Below are 19,460 nucleotides of genomic sequence, written 5' to 3' on the forward strand. Positions count from 1 at the left end.
AACAGAACCTCTCAGCAATTTTGCAATCAGTAAGCGTGACTTTACCTCTGAAATAATCCCATGGTTTTATTAAAGCTTCTCTGCCAGCAGAAATAAGTCTCTCTTGCTGATCATTTAGGGTGATGGCATCTGCAGGTGTTAGATTCAGATCTTCTGTAGGATCTGAAGAGCTTGAATGCACATCTTCAGAGCTTGGAGGCAGATGTTTCGACTCAGATTTTAAAGGAGGAGAATCTCTGCTGCTTTCTTCACATGACGAAGCGTCAGATAACATTTTGGCTGAAGTACCTGAATCCCCTGCATCTCCAGTGCTGAACTCTTGAGGACTCACAGAATCTATAGAAAAGGCTGGTGTTTTTCCTCCATGGGTGTGCACACTGGCTGAAGCTTCAGTTGTAGCTGTGTCTTGTTGGGTGTCACTGATGAGCGTCTGTTTCTTGTCTTCCAGCGGTTCATCATACTCACTCAGAGAACAAAGGGCAGTGCAGTAGGAGCTTGATGACTCATCTGACATGTCATCATGCAAAACTGCATCTTTGTCATCCTCTTTTATGCTATTTATCAGTGGTTCATCCACTAAGTCTTTGAGTGGAATACGTAGCTGAGTTGCATTTATGAAAGCGTCACATGAAGAGATCTTGTCCGACATAGTTATGGTTTGGTGGTCTAACAGGATTCTCTCAGTTGACCTTAAAGATAATTGACTGTCTCACAGAGCACAGGAACATGAGTCCCCAGTGTACAATGCTCCAGTATTCATGTGTCAGAAAGAGAGATACTGCATTCACTTCATCACTGACAGAAGAGACTCGTGTCCTTCATCAGAACCTTCTGGTAAGCTTCACATCTGCAATACAAGAGTGACTGCACAATATTTCAAGAACAATGCAAACATCACAGCATGGAATATTTACACTAAAATCAAAGTGTTTTATTACTTAATAGTTGCATTTAATTTGTGATTTTGGTTTTAGTATCTACTTAAATTTCTAAACAGTTATGCATTTGATGCAAGTACATGTACATGTAAATGTGATCATCAATACTGTACTGAGAGCAAGGAACCTGGTTTGACATGAATACAGTTACTTCCCTGTGTTTATTTTGTGTTAAGTAGTTGAAAGAATAAAACAATCTGAGGCTTACTTCAAAGATACCTTTGTGTTTAAGGAGGGCAAAACCCTTGCTACCCCCCATATTAATAAATACTCACCTGATCTAAGGGACCCACCTGGTTCAAGTTTTCAAACAGGATTATGTGGAAACTCCCTTCAGATCTGGTTCCTGAGGAAGGGGAAAAAGGAAAATTGTGTCACACATCTTGAAATTTCCAGTCACTAAGAACCAAAAAAAAAAAAAAAACCCAAACCATCTAAAACAAGAAATTAGGCCAAGTACCATTTTAAACCCTGGACTCAGCCAAGGGTTGGAGAGAAGGTGATTCAGATATTATTTTTTAGCTGCTGAGAACTGGCCTAGAATATGTAGTCCAGGCCCGGTAGGAGTTGAGATGATGGTGTGGCAGTTAGCTCTGACAGCAGGTGCTAGTCCGGCTGTGCTGGAGCACGCCTCTGGAATCTGGCTAAGTTGGCCAGTGCAGTCACAGGGCTAGTTAAATATAGCACCCCTCTGCCCCATAATGCTATCAACAGCCAGATAGGACAGAGCCCTGTGAATAGGCCTTGGGAAGTACCGGACGACTACAAGGTGCCCACAAATAGAAATTTTGCCTGGGTGTCATCTGATGGCTGAAAATGAGCCTGCTCTCCCCGCGTGAAGTTGCGGTAAAGTCGCCCTGCTAATATATATTCTGATTTCATTTGTATTTCTGGGTGGATTTAATTTGTGTATCAGCTGCAATAAAGGAAAGATTTGCAATACTTTTTCTGACTTTGTCATTTCACGTGTTTGCTAATACAACTGCACTGCTGGAGATGCTGTTATCCAGGACATGTAGTTCCTTAGTGAAGGGTATTGTGAGAGGACGCCAATTTTTTCTGGGACTTTCGCCGAATAGGACACCACGATGCCAAAAGGGGCTAAGGTTTAGGGGTCAAATTATTCTGATAGAGCCAATTAGTACAATGGCATGATATAATGAGCAGCCTGAATTCGACCTCTCTGCGCCAACTGAACTTTGTGTATCTCACATATGCGCAGTAACACATATATGGCAGATCAGCATGGGATAACTGAGACGCTGGTGTTAAGTTGTGTTTATGTTTGGTGGGTGGGGAGTTGCATGGCTGAAAGTCAAGGGCATTATTCCATAACAGTTAACACTAGCATGTAATCCCGGCTGTGAGGACAGGCTATTTCATGACTTCTAGTGCATTGCATTGCTTGTCTTACTTATAATAAAATAATTAGGGGGGCCTTCCTATCACCTATAGCAACAAAGTAAACCAGGTGTACAATTAAAGCAGCTGCCAGGACTCTTTAGAATACAATAATAGAAACTGTTGTTTTTCATTTTTCTGTTATTTTAACCAGTTTTTCCTGAAGGTGAAACTCATCAATGTGGACATGTTGACTCAGTAATACTTACTGTGGCATTTCATACTTGAGATTTTTAAACAAACAAACAACTATTTAGGGCTCTTTTTCTAAAACATTTTTTTTCATTAAAAAAGTAAACACTATTTATTTAAACACAGCACGTAGATTACAGTGTTGCGCGAACAGTTTTTGACTGAGCTACAAGTGGCCCTCTGCAATCCCTACATGTGGCATCATGAGTCAACGTGATTTGTCAGAAACTGTGCATGAAACACAGCAGCTGAGCAAACATGGCTTCCTATATGAATTCAAACAAAGTCCATACAGATGAGTCACCAACATGAACAAACTGATAAATGCATAAAGGCATGTTCTACATTTGCATATTGATTTTAAATGTTTAATTCTGCTCAATTCCAAAATGGAACAAATTTAAATCAGAAAGAAAAGGCAAAGACAGCTGCAAGCAGGTATACCCCAGGGTCTAAGCAAACCATCTGCAAAGTTGTGCTACCGCACTGTAAACCTGAATGTTCTAATAACTTAATTCTATTAACCTGTGTAAACTTAAAATGACCATATAAATTCTACTGACATAAAATTTAAGTTTTGACCTAGCAAACTTTCATTTGAAAGCGATTGAAAAGAGTTTTTAAAAAAGAGAACGGTCACTACAGTCTTCATTACAACTACTTTGCATTTGGTGCAGTGATTGGCTGACAAGTACATGGTGCAAGGCTACCATCTGTGAGGTAATGACTGAACGCCTCTAACTAAGAATCTCTTGTAAATGTAAAAGTATGACACCACAATTTTAGCTAAGCTAAGATGTTCATGACTGATGTTAAATAGCTGGTATTCTCTCCTGGGGTGAGTGAAGTGAAGTGGGCTGAGCAACAATGAACTGTTTTTGAGTTTGGGCTTTGTGCTCTTTCTCTTATGATTTCAAGTTAACTAGTGAAAGTTAATAAAACTGACAAATCTCAGTGACCACAACATATTTTTCATTGTTACATGAACTGAGAAGTTGCAATACTCAACTTTATCAAGTATTGCCAACAAATATTTTTCAATTTTGCATTACTTATCCTTAGCAGGTTAATTCACTTTTCCTAAGGCAACAGGTTTCCACACTTTTTTTAAGTACAGCCAACTAATCACATTTTACGGTTTGGAGGTCTGATGGTTGACCAGTTTGTTAAGCTTCTTCGAGTTTTTTTTTTAAATAAATGATCAGTAATTTAAATAAAATATGTCACACAAATACCATAACTCATGGTATATATTGTAGGGTTAGGTTTTGCTAAAGCTTCCTTTAGCTTGTTTGTTGATATTTTACTGAGTTTTTCATTAAGGAAATGGGGGGTATTCCAAAAAGCGGATTTAGTGAAAACTCAGTTAATTAAAACTCAGAGTAAGTAATAAACCTCCTAACAGAAGAGCCCTATGGCTTCATTCTCCTGGTGAAACAAAGCTAAGAGAAACTCTTCTATTAGGAGGTTTACTACTTGCTCTGAGTTAACTAACTCAGAGTTCTCACTAAACCTGCTTTCTGGAATACTCCCATGCTTCATAAACTCTTCATGTTTACATATTCTAATATTATGAAATTTTAGGCTGTATGAAGTACAGTACCATAAAATATCACTGAGAAAGGTATTACCGTGTTCATGGAACCAGTGTCATTAAACCTAATTTATGTCCAGATTACATAACTGAGTTTTGTTTTTTTTAAACATTTTTTTAACATAATGTGTTTGTTGAAACTTCATGGGAGGTTTACAGAAAAGGAAGTCTGTTCTTACTGAAACACACATGCTGAGTATCTGTTAGACAGCTTGAGTAGCTATTTGAATTTTTAGCACCTGCATAAATAAACAGCCTTCAAATATCTTGAAGTAGCCTATCACTTTTATATTTGTACCTGGGTACAGGCAGAAAAAATTGAAATTTTTTTGTGCATTTTAGATTAAACAGGTAGAAGATACACTTCATTGTGTGAAGTCCCACAATTATTAAGGTTTTATCAAACCTCCCCTGCACAGCACCCCCATAATGCTACAGGAGGTAAGCTTTGTCCATGTCTGTGAAAGTGTATAAGCACTATGGACTTTAACATATTAACTGGTTCAGTGTGTCGCTAGGTTTCAACTACTTTTCCTTCTTTTTTAAATTTAAAACACACACACACACACACACACACACACACACACACACTGTTCCCATTCCTTCCACACACTGATCCTTTGATGCCAGGGCAACTGACCCGTTTCTCCCATGACTCACTGCCTTTGCATTAGTATATTACTGCAGATGAATCCCTGTAGCTTGTTGCAATAAGACAGTTTAATACTGTGTTGCTTTATTTCTAAAAATATTTTGACATGTGATGTTCACCTGTATAACCTTGAGCGTAAGAACAAATCCAGTTGCAACCGACATTTGATGAAAACAATACTACCAGGAGCTCTAGACACCTGTCCAAATGAACGCCAAAGGCTGGTGTCAAAAAGGATGTCGTCTTTAAACTCCGTCCTTAACACTCTTTTTTTGTTCCAGTGCCACGTAAAATTACATAAACGAGACGATCAGTGTCTTGATAATAAGCAACATCAAAATCAGATATTTGTGCTGGTTTCATTACAGAAATATGCTGTGTTTGGCAAAAGGTGGTAATACTTAAACAGCGTTTCATTTATTAGCAGAAAAATCAGGTAAAACAAAAAAGGGATTTCAAATATATGAACGCACCTGTCATTTGTGATGGATTCTCACTGGATTGTCTTGGCAGCAGAGGGCCCAATTGTTCAGAAGTAATCCAATTGGATTTCGGCTGTTGGATTGGATCAAATTTTGAAAATGGGTTGTTCAAAAGAAAAAAAAAAGATTCTGAAATCAGATTAGATCATGTAATCCAGTCTTGGTTTTGATCTGGATCAAACCTTCAGTATGTGTTGTTCAAATCTTTTTAGTAGGATTGGGATACCTCCAAAAAAATCAGGATTATCCTGATCCCAGCAGAAGGGTGGATTCAGGATGGATTTCAGGAACAAAATGTAATAAAACTTTAAAATTGGTCAAATAATACAACTTTTGTACCATGTAGTACATATACATTTATTTATATTTTGCACTTGATTCGTTTAACTGTTGCAGTGATAAAGTAGACCCTAGGCTACCTATTAGGCTACCTACCTAAGTCTTTCAGTACAGTAAAGTTAAAAAAATAGGGGGGGGGGGTCCCCAAAAATAATCCCCCAAACAGCTGTCAATATCTAACAAAAATAATATATTTAATTTCAATTGTCATTTATCATTATATATTAATTACAATGACACAATCATCAGAGGTGAACCAGTCAAAAGTAGTTTCTAACAACTGCATCCCTTATTGCACATCCAGTCTGTCCCTCATTATTTATTTTGTTAACTATTGGACATTTAGCCTTTTTATGATTTTAAAACACATGTTCAAAATATCCACAATGTACTTGTGAATAATGTATATTGGTTTATTTTTATTTATTTGTTGTGGGTCAGGTGAGAGGTCTGACTGTTTAAAAGATATTGAAAATGGAAGGGGATGTTTGTATTGCTTTGTTGTGCAGTTTTCTGTCTCTTCAAATAAAGTGACCCCACACTGGCTATTCTACCTGTTGCTCTTTACATAGCTAGGAGCCTACACTGTGATATGTAGTCCCTTTTAGAGCACTGGAAATCCAGATTTGGTCAAAGTTTGTGTCTGGATCAGGTGATCCAGTCCAGTGCTGATTTGAAAGACTGGCACAAGAGTAAAATAGATTACCTGATCCTGGATAGCAAAACATGGGATTTACAAATCTGGATTATTCTGATCCAGATTAAACTTTCTGAAAAACTGGGCCGAGGTGATCACCTTTGATATCAATTATTCAACCCAGTCTTCATAGTTCTCTAGGTGCCATCTACTGGGCAAAAGAAGTAACATGCCAAGAGATACTAAAATTCCGTGGAGCAACTCAAGACTCATCACTTTGCTGAACTCAAGTACGTGAGGTCTCAGTAGTCTATAGTAACCGGGGTCCATCATAACCGGACCTATACTGAGCTATCACACTGGCTATAATTTATGCGGCCCTACAGTGCAAGCGGCCATGTTTATTGGTTTATTTTTTGATTATAGTATTGTAAACTGTGCTTGTTCTGTTCCTTTTTTCCACATAAACATTCCTCACAAATGTAATATACGAGGTTATTAAATCCCACACAAATGGATCACGCAGATTTTGATTTTTTTTTAAAAAGTTCAACATTTCGACTACACTGAACAAAAACTCACACAAAACGTCGGATTTACCAGCAAACACTAACTGTAGGCCAGGTACGTGCATCTACTGCAAAAATTCATCACACGAAAAACGTCAACCCACTTTGGACATTTTTAAAGAGCGCCGCTCCATGTCGATGTTTACGAACTCCTCCCCGTTTAGCTGAATCACTGTGCCAACAACCACGTTATCTTTTAGGGCTTTTTCTCGGGGGAACACACCACACGGGACACCAAAAAAAGTCAGGGGGGTTTTAGAAGGAAATACACGAGGCAGCGAAAAGCTGAAAACCGCACGTTTCGAGCGTCTGATTTGCTCGTGACAAGACTCTCGCTCATAAGGCATTTATCCACGAGTGAACGGTACTGAGACTACCGGCGGAAGATACAGTTTCAGCATGCTACTATTCTGAAACAAAGGGGTCTAAGCGTTGTCTCAGTGGTAAGCAGAGGGGAAGAGGACAATACGGCCTTTCTCCAACGTTTACAGTGTTCTCATGCTTAACGTCGAACTTTCTTGTTCAAAGTAGAGTGTCCTTGGTAAGTGAAGTAAAATTATGCTCTCGAAAACTAAACGCATCTTAGTTTATTTATCTGAAAGTGTGTTTCCTTTGTTACGTAGTGATAGCGTCTTGTGGTGTCCCGGAGGCGGAGGTTATCTTTCTTCGTCTCCTAAAGTTGAAAACAGTACATCTGTATAGTTGTAATGTATTCTGTATATTATGTAGTTTAACTCCCATCGAAACGACAAATTACAGCTATATACCAATGAGAAAGCTTACACTTTGTGACACGGTGGATTAACAAACAGGGGAGCACCGACAGCGTTGTTATAATAGCTTACTGCAAGGAGCTTGTAAAACATTTAACTTTTTAAAAACCCTCGCAGTAACATATGAATATATGAATGTTTTCCTTCCGCTTGTAAACAGTGGTTATGGTTATGAAGTTTTTTCGCAGTTTCTTTCAGTTTGTGGAATGATTCTCAGTACGAAACGCATCGTCTGTGATTGTTAAGATTTGACTTGACCTGATTGATTGTAACTACCTTTGACGAATAAATAGTGTAGGGAGAAGTGTGTTTAGCTAGTTTATTAATATTTAAAAATGAGTTTAATATAAAGGTTCAAAGTAAATGTTTTATTTAAAGATGTGCTTTGGCCTGTTGACTGATAGATTAGGGCCCTCTCTCTGGATGGGAAAGATGGAGCCAGAGGAGCAGTGGTGGAAAAGCCAGCTTGCTACAGATATCCATCAAGCTCTTCGAATTAAGGTTGGTGGCGTTTATTTCTCTCATTTCTTTCTTTCCTCTTTTATCTTCATTCACTTACCAACTCCTCTGATTTTCTGAAAATCTTTACTGCCTCAAATTATTTTTGCCAGTTTTGAGAGATTTGAACTGCTGACTTTGGCTATCAACTTTATTCAGCACCTTACCTTTACTTGATAGCACCTTTTACCCAACTTTACTGCTGTTAAGAGATTTTTGCTTACTGTAAGTGTATGGCAGACTTGTGCAAATTGTTCTTGGCTTTGATGAAAATGTGTGAAATGTTGCACGTCCCTTAGAAAACATCCCACTGGTCCCCTTCAGTCTGTGATCATGTGCACAGTCTGCACACTGTCCTCAAGTTATAAAGAGATGTCCCCCTCATCCCCACAGTTGTGGGTCTGTGGGTTTAGAACAGAACTAAAAGTGAACTCTGTGGACATGAAACCATAATGTAAAATGGTAAATTTTAAAAAATCAGTTTGCTTCCCCATATCAGTTCATTCTTTTATTCACAACATTGTGAAAGAGTATTTGCCTACTTGAAATAGTGTTTTGAATATTGTGCTTTCAATTAATTGAAAAAAAAAAAGCTAGAATGTCTCATTTTCTCATTTAAAGAAACTTCAATATTGTGGTGCTGCTGTGCTGGTGAAGAGTCTTTTGGGAGGGAAAACACACACACAGACACACACACATGCAAAAAGAACAACAACAAAAAACAAACAGACAAACAAAAGAAAAACAATGTAAGATAATTGTTGTTTACAAATATCTGGATCCCCACAACTTAATTTTATCTGGTAACTGTTTGATGGCAGGTTACTGAAGAAAAATCCATCTTTTAAGGACATGAGTAGTAAAATTAGCCACTGTTTGCTCTGCAAAGTCAGGGAAATGTCTCTAACTAGATTTAAGCAATCTCTTTGGCCCATGAGTCAAGAGTTTGTTGAAAGCTGACTTTTGGTGGAGTTTAGATTTCTGTGTGTGTCTATGTGTGTTTTAGAGAGACTGTTTTTGTCTGGCCTATTTATGGAGGGGCTGTATAACATGACCACATCCGGTTTGGAATGCTGAGTGGAAGTGTTTTGTTCCTGTGGGTTTGTCCTGGAGCTTGTGTTGACTTTTCTAATAGGCCTGGAGTCTAGACTACAAATCACGTTTTGTCTTATGCTTTTAAATACCTGTTTGTACAACCCAACCTTGATGGGAGCACAGAGATGCACAGTGAAAAAAATACAATAACCTCCCGATTCAGGATTTACCCCTCCTTCATTCATGGATTCCACCCTAGATCTTGTTTGTATTTGAAGGCTGATCAACTCTTTTTTTTTTTTTTCTCTGGCTGATCTTGCCTTTAGCAGCATGATTGGACATCTTTACTTCAATGAACTATTATGTTGAATGGTGTTGCTGTGTATGTATGAAAGCAGTTTGCAAGTGCCAAGAGTTTGTTCAGAAATGTATTGATAGTTGTGCGTGTAGCTGAGTTGTTGCCATGGAGCCCTTCCTTTCCATTCCCCAATGCACATTGCTCAGGAAATGGAATACACAAATATTTGCCCGAATTACTGTGCAAATTTACATAAGATTATGTCTTAATTTGAATGTCAGACTGATGAAATGTTCCAAACTTCTGTGGTATGTCTGTCTGAACCATAAGTAAACAGTTAACTTTACTCACTTATTAGCACGTGTTAATGATGTGGAACAATCCCTTTCAAAGAACTGAAGGTATTGTTTTTTTTTTTTCTTTTTAAACTAGCTTCGGGAGAATGTGTTTCTCTGTTGGTTAATGTTACCAAAGAACGTAATGCTTTCTGATATATTCTCAGTTATCAAGTGAGATGAGAAAATCAAAGAGAATTTTGTCTGGCAGCTTGTCCTTCGTGGCCACAAGAACGGAAATTTCCCCTCTTTTTCTCACCTGATGTGAAAGCAACTCACACAACATGTTAGTAGCAGAGCGGACTGACTTACATAACTGGGTTTCGCGTTTTTTTTTTTTTTTAAACAGATTTTTCTGGCAGTGCTCCACTGCAGTATTATTGTAGCATCTCGCGTCAGCAGACGTGCAGTCAACGAAATGATCAGCCATTCAAATAAGGAAGCAGCTGTAGAGTTGTCTAAATTACAGGCAAAGCTTCACAAAGGGCAGCGTGGAGAGGGTCAGGCCCCAGTCTCTCCGCCACCCTCCCCCGCTACACATCCCCACCCCTCCAATCCAACAGGGGGACAGATGGTGGCTGGGCCTGCTCGAAGTGCAGAGGCTTCAGTCTCCCAAGCCATGCACATGTTAATGTCAGTGTTAAACCTCCTCATCTCAGAAATGTTCTCATTTCACAACTTGGGATCATTTATTGATAAGTTTATGTAACTACTTTGAGGTTATCAGAACTTGATGCATGCATGCAAAAAAAAAATTGTTCCTTTGTGTTTTAATATAGTTTCTTTTTTTCTTCCAATGAAAATGATTTTGAAAGTATTGTGGTTACGGTTAAGAGAGAGGGTGATGTTTTGTTTAGGGTTTTTGTTTATGGTTTTATGTTGAATAGTCTCTCATCAAAATAGCTTCTCAAAGCAAGCAATGCACGTTCCTCTCATGCAATCCATTTTTCAGTGGTATTCAACTATACTTTCAATGAATTCAAAAAGCCTTTTCTCACCTCGAACTGCATTCTTTTCATCTCATCTCTCCTCCTCTGTTTTTGTCCCTCAGGAACTGAAACTGCCCACTTATCAGGCCCACTCTCCTCAGATTGGCATGAGGCGTTACTTTGCAGACCTGCTGGCCATCCTCAGTAACCGTTACCAGCTGTGCCCCACAGCACGCCACCTTGCCGTCTACCTCCTGGACCTCTTTATGGATCACTATGACGTAGCTGTGCGGCAGCTCTACGTCATTGCCCTGTCCTGTCTCCTTTTAGCCAGTAAGTCACCAGGTTATCCACTGAAAACCTATCATTGGCTTTGATCCCGATGTTATCTAGCGGCATCCTGCAGTAATAGCCGTATGTTTGGCGTGTTTTTCAGTGGTATACGGCTCAAACTGTAACTGTCTGCCTGTCGGCTGGTGTTCGTGGACTGGGCCGATGTGGCTGGCTGCTACATTGTGCTCAATGACAGCTGTGTGAATAAGAGACTGTGTCCTCTGTTGGCCCCACAGACCCCCCCCCCCCCCCCCCCCCCCCCGTCAGTCTCCACGGCAACTTTATTACATGCACAAATCTGAGGGTGCTGCCTTGGCATTTATGTATTATGCAAGACTTTAGATGTAGGAGTGCAGTGCAGTTGGAGTAAGACAGAAGGTGGTTGTTATATATTAGCTGAAAATGACCTGTAAGAGTAGAAGGACGATGTTTTACTGCCCTCGCTATATTTATTATTTAGGGTCTCAGGAACACTAAATGAGCCTTTTATATGTGGACTAACAAGGTACTTAACCGTGGAATGGGATAGCAGGCATGTTGCGGTCACATGCAAACAGACGTATCAGATACAGAGGTGCTAATGTGCCCATGAGCTGGCGTTTAGCTGTGGTATGGAATCGTTAGCCCAATAAGCTGTCTCACTGACAGTGAGTTGCATGTTGGAAAGTAAATGAAGTAAAAAGAAATATGTGATTAAAATGACTCGTTAGCATTTTTATTTAATCGTAAGCTCAAAGATCAGGATTTTAGGCTTGTGACAGGAAAGCTGTGAGATGCTTTTGAGGAAATAAGAAGATCGCACATCGATGTGGCCTGCTACATGCAGTTCTGGAAACACTGATCCTAATTTTCTAATTTTCTTGTTTAGCCTTTTGTGTAATATTTTCATTCTGGTTGGTTTCATAATGAGGTTTCTTGAGTCTAAGGTTTTCTTATTACTCCTCTGACCTTCATTAATGCTGTTCTTTTAAGTGAAAGGACTGTTTGGGTGCCTATTGGCACTGTGCAGACATTAATTAATTGTGTTCAACTGAATGAATAATGGCCTTGGTTATATACGCTGTCAAAATATCTCTCCCTTCCCCGAAATCATTGATTCATGCTGGTGCTGTTTCATTTACTGGGCTTCTCACAGAGCCCTTGGCTGCCTGAATCCAGTGAGAGTTGAGGGGGTGGTATTTGGAGTCATGCTGCACTCCCAACCCTGAGGCTTCAGCTTAATTTCCATTCAGTAGCTCATTATGCTTCAGCAGTCTATTCAGTGAACACTAAGTGAAACTGTCAATTCTCAGTATGGCATTTTTTTTTTTTACTTAACTTATACATCTGTGTTTGGGTGGGGGGCCATGAGGTGGAGAGATATGGTGGTTGGGTGGGGGGCAGTACCCAGAACAGAGACAAACGCACAAAATCATATTTTAACAACAAACATGAATAAATGCCCTATACCTGAACAATTTGTTTCATTATGGAACATGTCATGGTTTTCTCCGTTAGTGATATAATAGCAAGATATGGGAGGCACCGAGGCTTGGTCCTTCAGTGTCTGTTATCTTCGGCTGTGCTTGTGAAAATGAGGAGGGGGGAAGGATTTAGGCACACATGTGCATATAAGCCCATCTAACCCTCATGCTGGCTGAAGAAACATGAGCTAAACCAGCATTTTTGCATTTCCTCCCATGCTAAAGGCTGCGGTGAGGTTTGTTATGTTAACTAGCATGTCTCATTACAAAGCCTGTGAAGAAAGGCTTTCATTGTTTGAAGAGGTCCGTTTTTTTTTTCTTCTGGAGCAAGAATCAGCTGTCCCAGTAAGACAACTGAGCACCATCTGAGTTCATTCCTCTTTTTAGTTTTATTCTGTTCTGGAAAATATTATCAGATTTTGAAGACAAAGTCTCGTGCATGAAAAGACATACTGTGTAAATTTCTAATAGAGAGGCGTAATGTAAATGTCCCTGCCTGGACTAATTTGGACAGAAAGCAGCTATTGTAAAAGCACTAGGGTGTATGGGGGGTGTAACTTTAAAATGTGTGTGTTATAACTGGATTTAATAAGTATGCCCCTAATTGGAGAAAAATGAAATGTGCAAATAAATAATTTCCTATATGTGGGAGATGTACCAAGACTGCAATAATTGGTAACAGCTGCAAACTTATTTCAATAATCAATCCCCCCAATTTCTAGCCCAAACACCTCCCAAAATATGCTCACAAGGGACTAAGACTAGCCGAAAATAATTGTTACAATACTGTTACAGTACCTAAAGTCAGTTGTAAAATAACTGTAGTCTTAACAACGATAAAAAAAACAGAAATACCCTGCCTCAAATCAATTTTTATTGAATAAGGAAGTCGAACGGCCATACATATGGATGGGTTGTCTTGCCCTCTGTGGACATATTACTTATAGAGAAATACCATAATTTGGTTATGTCGTATTGACGGTATAGATTCAATAACCACACAGACACACACTGCTTCACAGTTCCTGTTTAGCCTCATGGCAGGTTACCATGTTTGCTCATAGAGCAGAAAACTGACATTTGACTTTGGGAATTCTGATGAAAAGTACATCAAGCTGTTAGTTCCTCTGGGGCCACAGAAGTCATTTATTAAGTTTTGCCACTGGCATCTCAGAAAGACAAGAGAGTTGAACACTCACTCTGCTTGGGGTTCACACTCTTTGATCATGGCAAAGTTGCCCAGATCTGAATATAAATCGACATACTTGTACCAAAAAAAAAAAAAGTCCACAACTTGCACAAATCACCACTTTAAGGTCAGCAAACCTCTGTGTGCCAGCTTAGTAAATCAGGTCATATGATTTTTTTTTTTTTTTGGCTTGTGCTCACAGTGTTACTTGCATTAAAACACCAGCAGACCCACAGTAAAATCGGCCTGCGGAAGTGTTGAGGGGCACTTTGGAGTTTCAGCGCTCCTGATAATCAAGACAGTGTTCCCCATATTCCTCTGACACTGAATGCTGGAGAAAGGCCTTAATTCACCCCAGTAATGAATGTGTCCACCAGAGCTCTCACCAACAACAGTCCAGTTCTGATTCTAAATTTAAAGCCACATGGCCTGCATGTACAGGAAAAGTGATCATGTGCTGTACAACTGAACTCCGTGAAAGGGCCATTTTGACATTTAAAACAAATAAACAAAAGGTCAATCATTTAACTTTAGAAAAAGTCCTCCTTGTGATTAAGCCTGTGTGTGAGGCTGAGAGCAGTTTGGCCTGGTTAGGGAATGCAGGTGTTGCCATTTTTTTCCTTGAGGCATTTTTTTTTTGGTTTTACCTCTACCCTCCTGCCCCACACAGGGCCCCCATTACACCCACCACGAGGGGCCTCCCTGTTAATATCCAAGCAAAAGCTTTGTAGGTTAGGCCGGGGAGAGTGGTTGGGGGGGAAGTGGTGGGGGTATGGAGGGGAGGGGCCTGCATTGTTGTGGCATCCGACTGCAGGGGAAGTAATACAAGGCTGCCTGGAACTTGGCTGTAAAGACATTAACACCTTGAGAGAGAGAAAGAGAGAGAGAGAGAGAGAGAGCAAATGGTAGAAAGGAATTTAAGACAGTGACCTACTCTCCAATCGTTACCAGTTCCAGTTGGCATATCGTTACCAGTTTTTTAAAATTGCCAGGGTTAGAATAACTAATTGGTATAGTTTTCCCAGATCTGAGATTTAACGTGACTTTTACCATCGCTGCCATACAGTCATGTAGACAGGTTTCAGTGATGTAGGTTATAATGTTGTGATGTTGTGTAAAGTACATTCTGTTGATGACTTGGTGCTGATGTTTTCAGGACAGAATGTATAGGAGTTTTCAGTGATATGACAGCCTGATATTTTTCCTTTTTTCTGTGTTGTGAGCAACTCTTCTTTGGTGTCATGGTGGTGTTGAAGTGTTACTAAAGCAATCTCATTTTGCACCTGGAGAAAATGAGGTGTCTCTTCACTTCTCTCTGACCTTCAAACCCGTAGCTGTTCTCTTTATCTCTGGCATTCACTGCCTCCACAGAGGTACAGAAGTCCTCCACTAATCTTTCAGCGTTTTGCACATGGTTGGTGCAATGTGCTCCCTGTCATTTGCTCTCCAGCAAACAGTCCTTTGAACAAACAGCTGTTTCCATGGTGCCCTTAATTAAATCAGGTGTTTTTTATTAATAGACAATTTGAGCACAATATGACCTTAAGGAATAATGTTACAAGCAGAGCCTACAATCCCTTAAGCCTCCCCTCAGCATGGGGTTTCCAGTTTCTCTCTCTGTAGTTCTTCATCTGAATGATTTGTTTTCTGTTCAGGATTATGTTTTATGTCTGGGAATCCTGAGTAAAAACCCTAAGTTATGATGTGTGACACTCTGGCAGTAAAAACTCTTTTTACATCACCCTCTTTCTCATTGCTCAATTTTATGAAACACAACTCGATTAATCAGCCTTCTTTCGGAGACAGACAGACACGGACAAACAGGGAGAGACAAAGAGAGAGTAAAGAAAGCATTCATTTGTAGGTTTTTTCAGCATTAGCTGGAATTGTCCTTTTTCTGTTTAATCAGACAGAGTATAAAATATACAGATTTACCCCATCTGTCAATTTGTGTGACATTTTAGGAAACAATATTTTATTCGTTTTTTTTATTTGCCACATTTCAGTTCCCATTTTTGCAACGCTGCCCAATGTAAACAAAGGTGAAAGAATAGCAAGGCAGCCAAAATATTAAGTAACTGTTTAAATAATTATATTTCCAAGTACTATTGTAACAGGGCCAAGTACAGCTGTTGGGACTGTTATGATAGATGAGATGGACAGCAATACCATCTGTTTGCCAGCCCTAGTTAGAATTCGGTTTACCAAAGCTGTAGAGCACCTAAATATGTTATAGCTTGGCCAATAAGGTAGTAATGGAGTTAACTATCAGACTGCACAAAAGATGATGTTTAGGAAAAGGGTTTTTTTTGTAATTTTCCAATTTTATTTGTTTGTTCGTTCATTCAGAACAGACGTTAACCTTTCAACACACAAATGTGACCGCCCTCTCCCTTTTGTTCTGTCTTCAGGTAAATTTGAGGAGAAGGAGGACCGCGTGCCTAAGCTGGAACAACTCAATTCACTTGGCTTCATGTGCAGTCTCAACCTGACCCTCAACAAACAGGACCTCATTCGCACAGAGCTGCTACTACTGGAGACGTTTGGCTGGAACCTGTGTTTACCCACACCCGCCCATTTCATTGACTACTACCTCCACGCTGGAGTGCAGGAGGGTGATCTCCATAATGGATGGCCCCTCTCTTCCCTCTCCAAGACCAAAGCCTTTATGGACAAATACACTCATTACTTTCTGGAGGTCTCGTTGCAAGGTCAGCCAGAGTCTGAACTATCCCCCCCCCCGCCCCTTTTTTTTTAATCTGTGTACCAAGACTATTAGTTATGGAGAAGTTCCATGACTGCACTATAGATCTGGATTAACTTCTAAGTTTATCTTGTTTGCTGAAGATGAAAATCTAGAAAAGAATATGGGGAAAGGGGTTATGGGAAATTTCTTGGCACATAATGACAATACTAATCATGAAATAGGCTGTCAGTGATCTTGCTGATGTTGCTAAAAATGTCCCTGAGTCTTGTGGTTACAGTGTGCGTGTGGGTGTGTGTGTGTGCGTGTGTGCGTGCATGCACGTGTGCGTGTGTCTCTTTGTTTCAGATCATGCCTTCCTGAGCTTCAGACCGTCTCAGGTGGCAGCAGCCTGTATTGCTGCCTCACGAATCTGCTTGCAGATCTCTCCCAGCTGGACCACAGTACTCCATCTGCTCACCGGCTACTCCTGGGACCACCTGACTCAGTGCATACAGCTCATGCTGGTGTAAGTGTTTAGTATTTACCTCTAGTTCATCAGCACATCAAAATGCTCTGGTCCATCAACACCCCATATATAGCTCCAGGTTGTGTGTGTGTGTGTTTTCTTTAATGTACCTAGAGATCTGTACACTCTCCTTCAAAATGTTCTCTCTCTCTCTCTTTTTCCTCTAGTGCCCATGATAACGATGTAAAAGAAGCCAACAAATCCAAGTCTTTGCCCACATCTGGCCAGTCTCACCAGCACCATCAGCATACCCATGCCTCACCCAGCCCAGCCTCCTCATCTTCCTCCTCATCTTCTTCGGCATTGCATAGACAGCCCACCTCCAGCTCCCAGCAGCAGCAGCAGCAGCCGCTGCTGCTCCAAGTGGGTGGTTACTCACAGCTGTCCCAGCTCCAAATGTTGGCGGACTGCCAGCCTCTTGGACCCGTGAGCTCACGTGACTACCTCCAGCCCCACCAGGCCGGCCTGCTGTCAGGTTCTCTACCCGGTCCTGGCGGGTCGTTCCCGTCTTTCCCCCACGGGCTTGCCTCAGGCTTACGTGGCTGGCCTCTCCAGAGCCCCCTCTCCATGCAGATGAGCGTGGGGGCAGAGCCTCGTCACTGTGTGGGCCTGGCGTACGGCGGCGGAGGGTATTTGGGTTCCCACCACGGCTTTGCTACGGGCTGTTTTGACAGGTGACGCCAGGAGAGGGAGGGTAAACCGAAAGGAGGGCGCCAACTGCCCTCTGCCCTCCCTGCCTTGCCTAATTCCTCCAGCCCTGAGGGGATCGGCATCCGTCGGCGACAAAGACTCTCTAAACGCAAGACCAGCAACTCCAGAGTGGACCCTTCAGAGATCATAGTGTTGACGTGATACTGGCTCTCTCCATTTTGACTCAAATGGAGTGCTGACCCCTTGAGCTGTTTCCACCAAATTCGACTGAGGAACTTCTCATGATCTCAGACAATGAAATGTTACAATTTTACCCATTTGAATTCCGGATGCAACATAGTCTCTCTACTGAATGTCAGTTAAACTAGAGAAGGCAGAGTGGAAGTTTGCCCTCCCCAATCTATTGTTCTGAGCTCTCCTTTGGACCCCTTCATTTAAAGGGTTTGAATATCGGACACACACGTCCTGTATGAACATTCTTTTGCTCTCCGACAGAGAGAGGCATAACGGATGGCACGATACCATACCTTTGAGGAGACATCAACTCTGGAATTACTGTATTGTCATTTGATGCTGCTGCCTTACATGAAACGATGGCTTTATGATCAAGGAACTTGTGGAACTGTTTTTTTTTTTTTTTTTTTTTTTTTTAAGTATTGTTTACGGTGCCGTGCCACATATCAGGGATGAATTGATACTTGAAAAACAAACAAAACAAGACAAAACAAAACAAAGCAGTGCTATTGAAAACAGCTGATGTTTGTATTGAAGTAGTTCTTTCATGTTAAAGTACACTTCGTTTTCTTTTTTTCTGTTGTTTTTGGGTAGAAGGAGAAGTTTTTAATTCCTTTCATCTTTTTTTCCCCTTAGCCTATCAGTTACTGTAGTCTCATTTGAATATTTGTAACACTGTTTATGTGGATGGATCGAGCTGTGGTTCGTGCTTGTTTGTTGATTTAATTTTTTGTTTTTCAATTTTGTAATGAGGTGCTGTAGATTTACCGGGTACACTACTGACTTGCTTTAATGTAGATGCACACATAGGTGATAGTTATGTTTTGGGACATGATGAATTGTACGGAGGTGTCAGAGATGGAACAGAACATAACATCACCAGGATTGTGGTCGTTTGCATTTTTTTTTTTTGGTGTGTGTTGGTAAAAGCATTCTCAGCTTTGTGAGTGTATGATGCAAGATTCCAGTGCAAGATTAACTGAGTAAAATCAGGACCTTTCTAAAACAGTCTGCTCTCTCATAGACAGTGCATTCGTTTTCAGTCTTTTGAGATCTGCCACTGTGATGAATCGTACAAGATTTCTTCATATACATATACATATCTCTCAGGTTTAAACAGACCCCTGGCTTTCATATAAAGTCCTAAAAAAAAATAGTTGATCAGCAGTGAGACCAAAGTCTCAGCTTTACATCCTGCTGGAGGATGGTGATAAGCTTTTTTGAACCACTTTACTGGACTTTGGATCAAAATCGTTCTCCTAGAGTCCTGAACCTTGAACTACCTCAGATTGTGTCCATTTGTGTGCTGATTCTGCATAATTTTTTATTGCGATTCTAACCAACACCCCCCCCCCCCCCGCTACTCCTTGTTCTAAAAAAAAAAAAAACACTCATTGTTTTATTTTTACGTTGTCTTCTCCTTAAGTTTAAGTGCCACGTTTTGCTTAGCTTACGTTTAAGTGCCACGTTTTGCTTAGCTGAGTTTTACTGGAAAACAAAAGACAGGCACTGAGTTGTATACTTCAGTTTTGTTGGCATGTGGAATCTCTGTGTGCAATATGTAATCTCTAGTTTTGCCTCTTACTGTAGCCACTCATAACACTATGTCACCCTTGCCACTACAGTTTTTTTATTATTATTTTTATTATTGTATTGTTTTATAAGTAGAATTAGTTTTTACTGCTGTTATTACTGCTGAGAGGCAG

General features: G+C 40.4%; 1 protein-coding gene across 1 annotated transcript; it reads left to right on the forward strand.

Moving 5' to 3' along the window:
• The first annotated feature begins 8,000 nt into the window (after positions 1–8,000).
• Positions 8,001–17,547, forward strand: ccnjl (cyclin J-like). Its single transcript, XM_030782725.1, has 5 exons — positions 8,001–8,078; positions 10,795–11,005; positions 16,069–16,368; positions 16,710–16,869; positions 17,037–17,547. Exons 1-5 carry the CDS (start codon positions 8,001–8,003, stop codon positions 17,545–17,547), a joined length of 1,260 nt encoding a protein of 419 aa, XP_030638585.1.
• Positions 17,548–19,460: the final 1,913 nt, after the last annotated feature.

The sequence above is a fragment of the Chanos chanos genome, chromosome 8 (genome assembly GCF_902362185.1).
Source record: "Chanos chanos chromosome 8, fChaCha1.1, whole genome shotgun sequence".
NCBI classification, from domain to species: domain Eukaryota; kingdom Metazoa; phylum Chordata; class Actinopteri; order Gonorynchiformes; family Chanidae; genus Chanos; species Chanos chanos.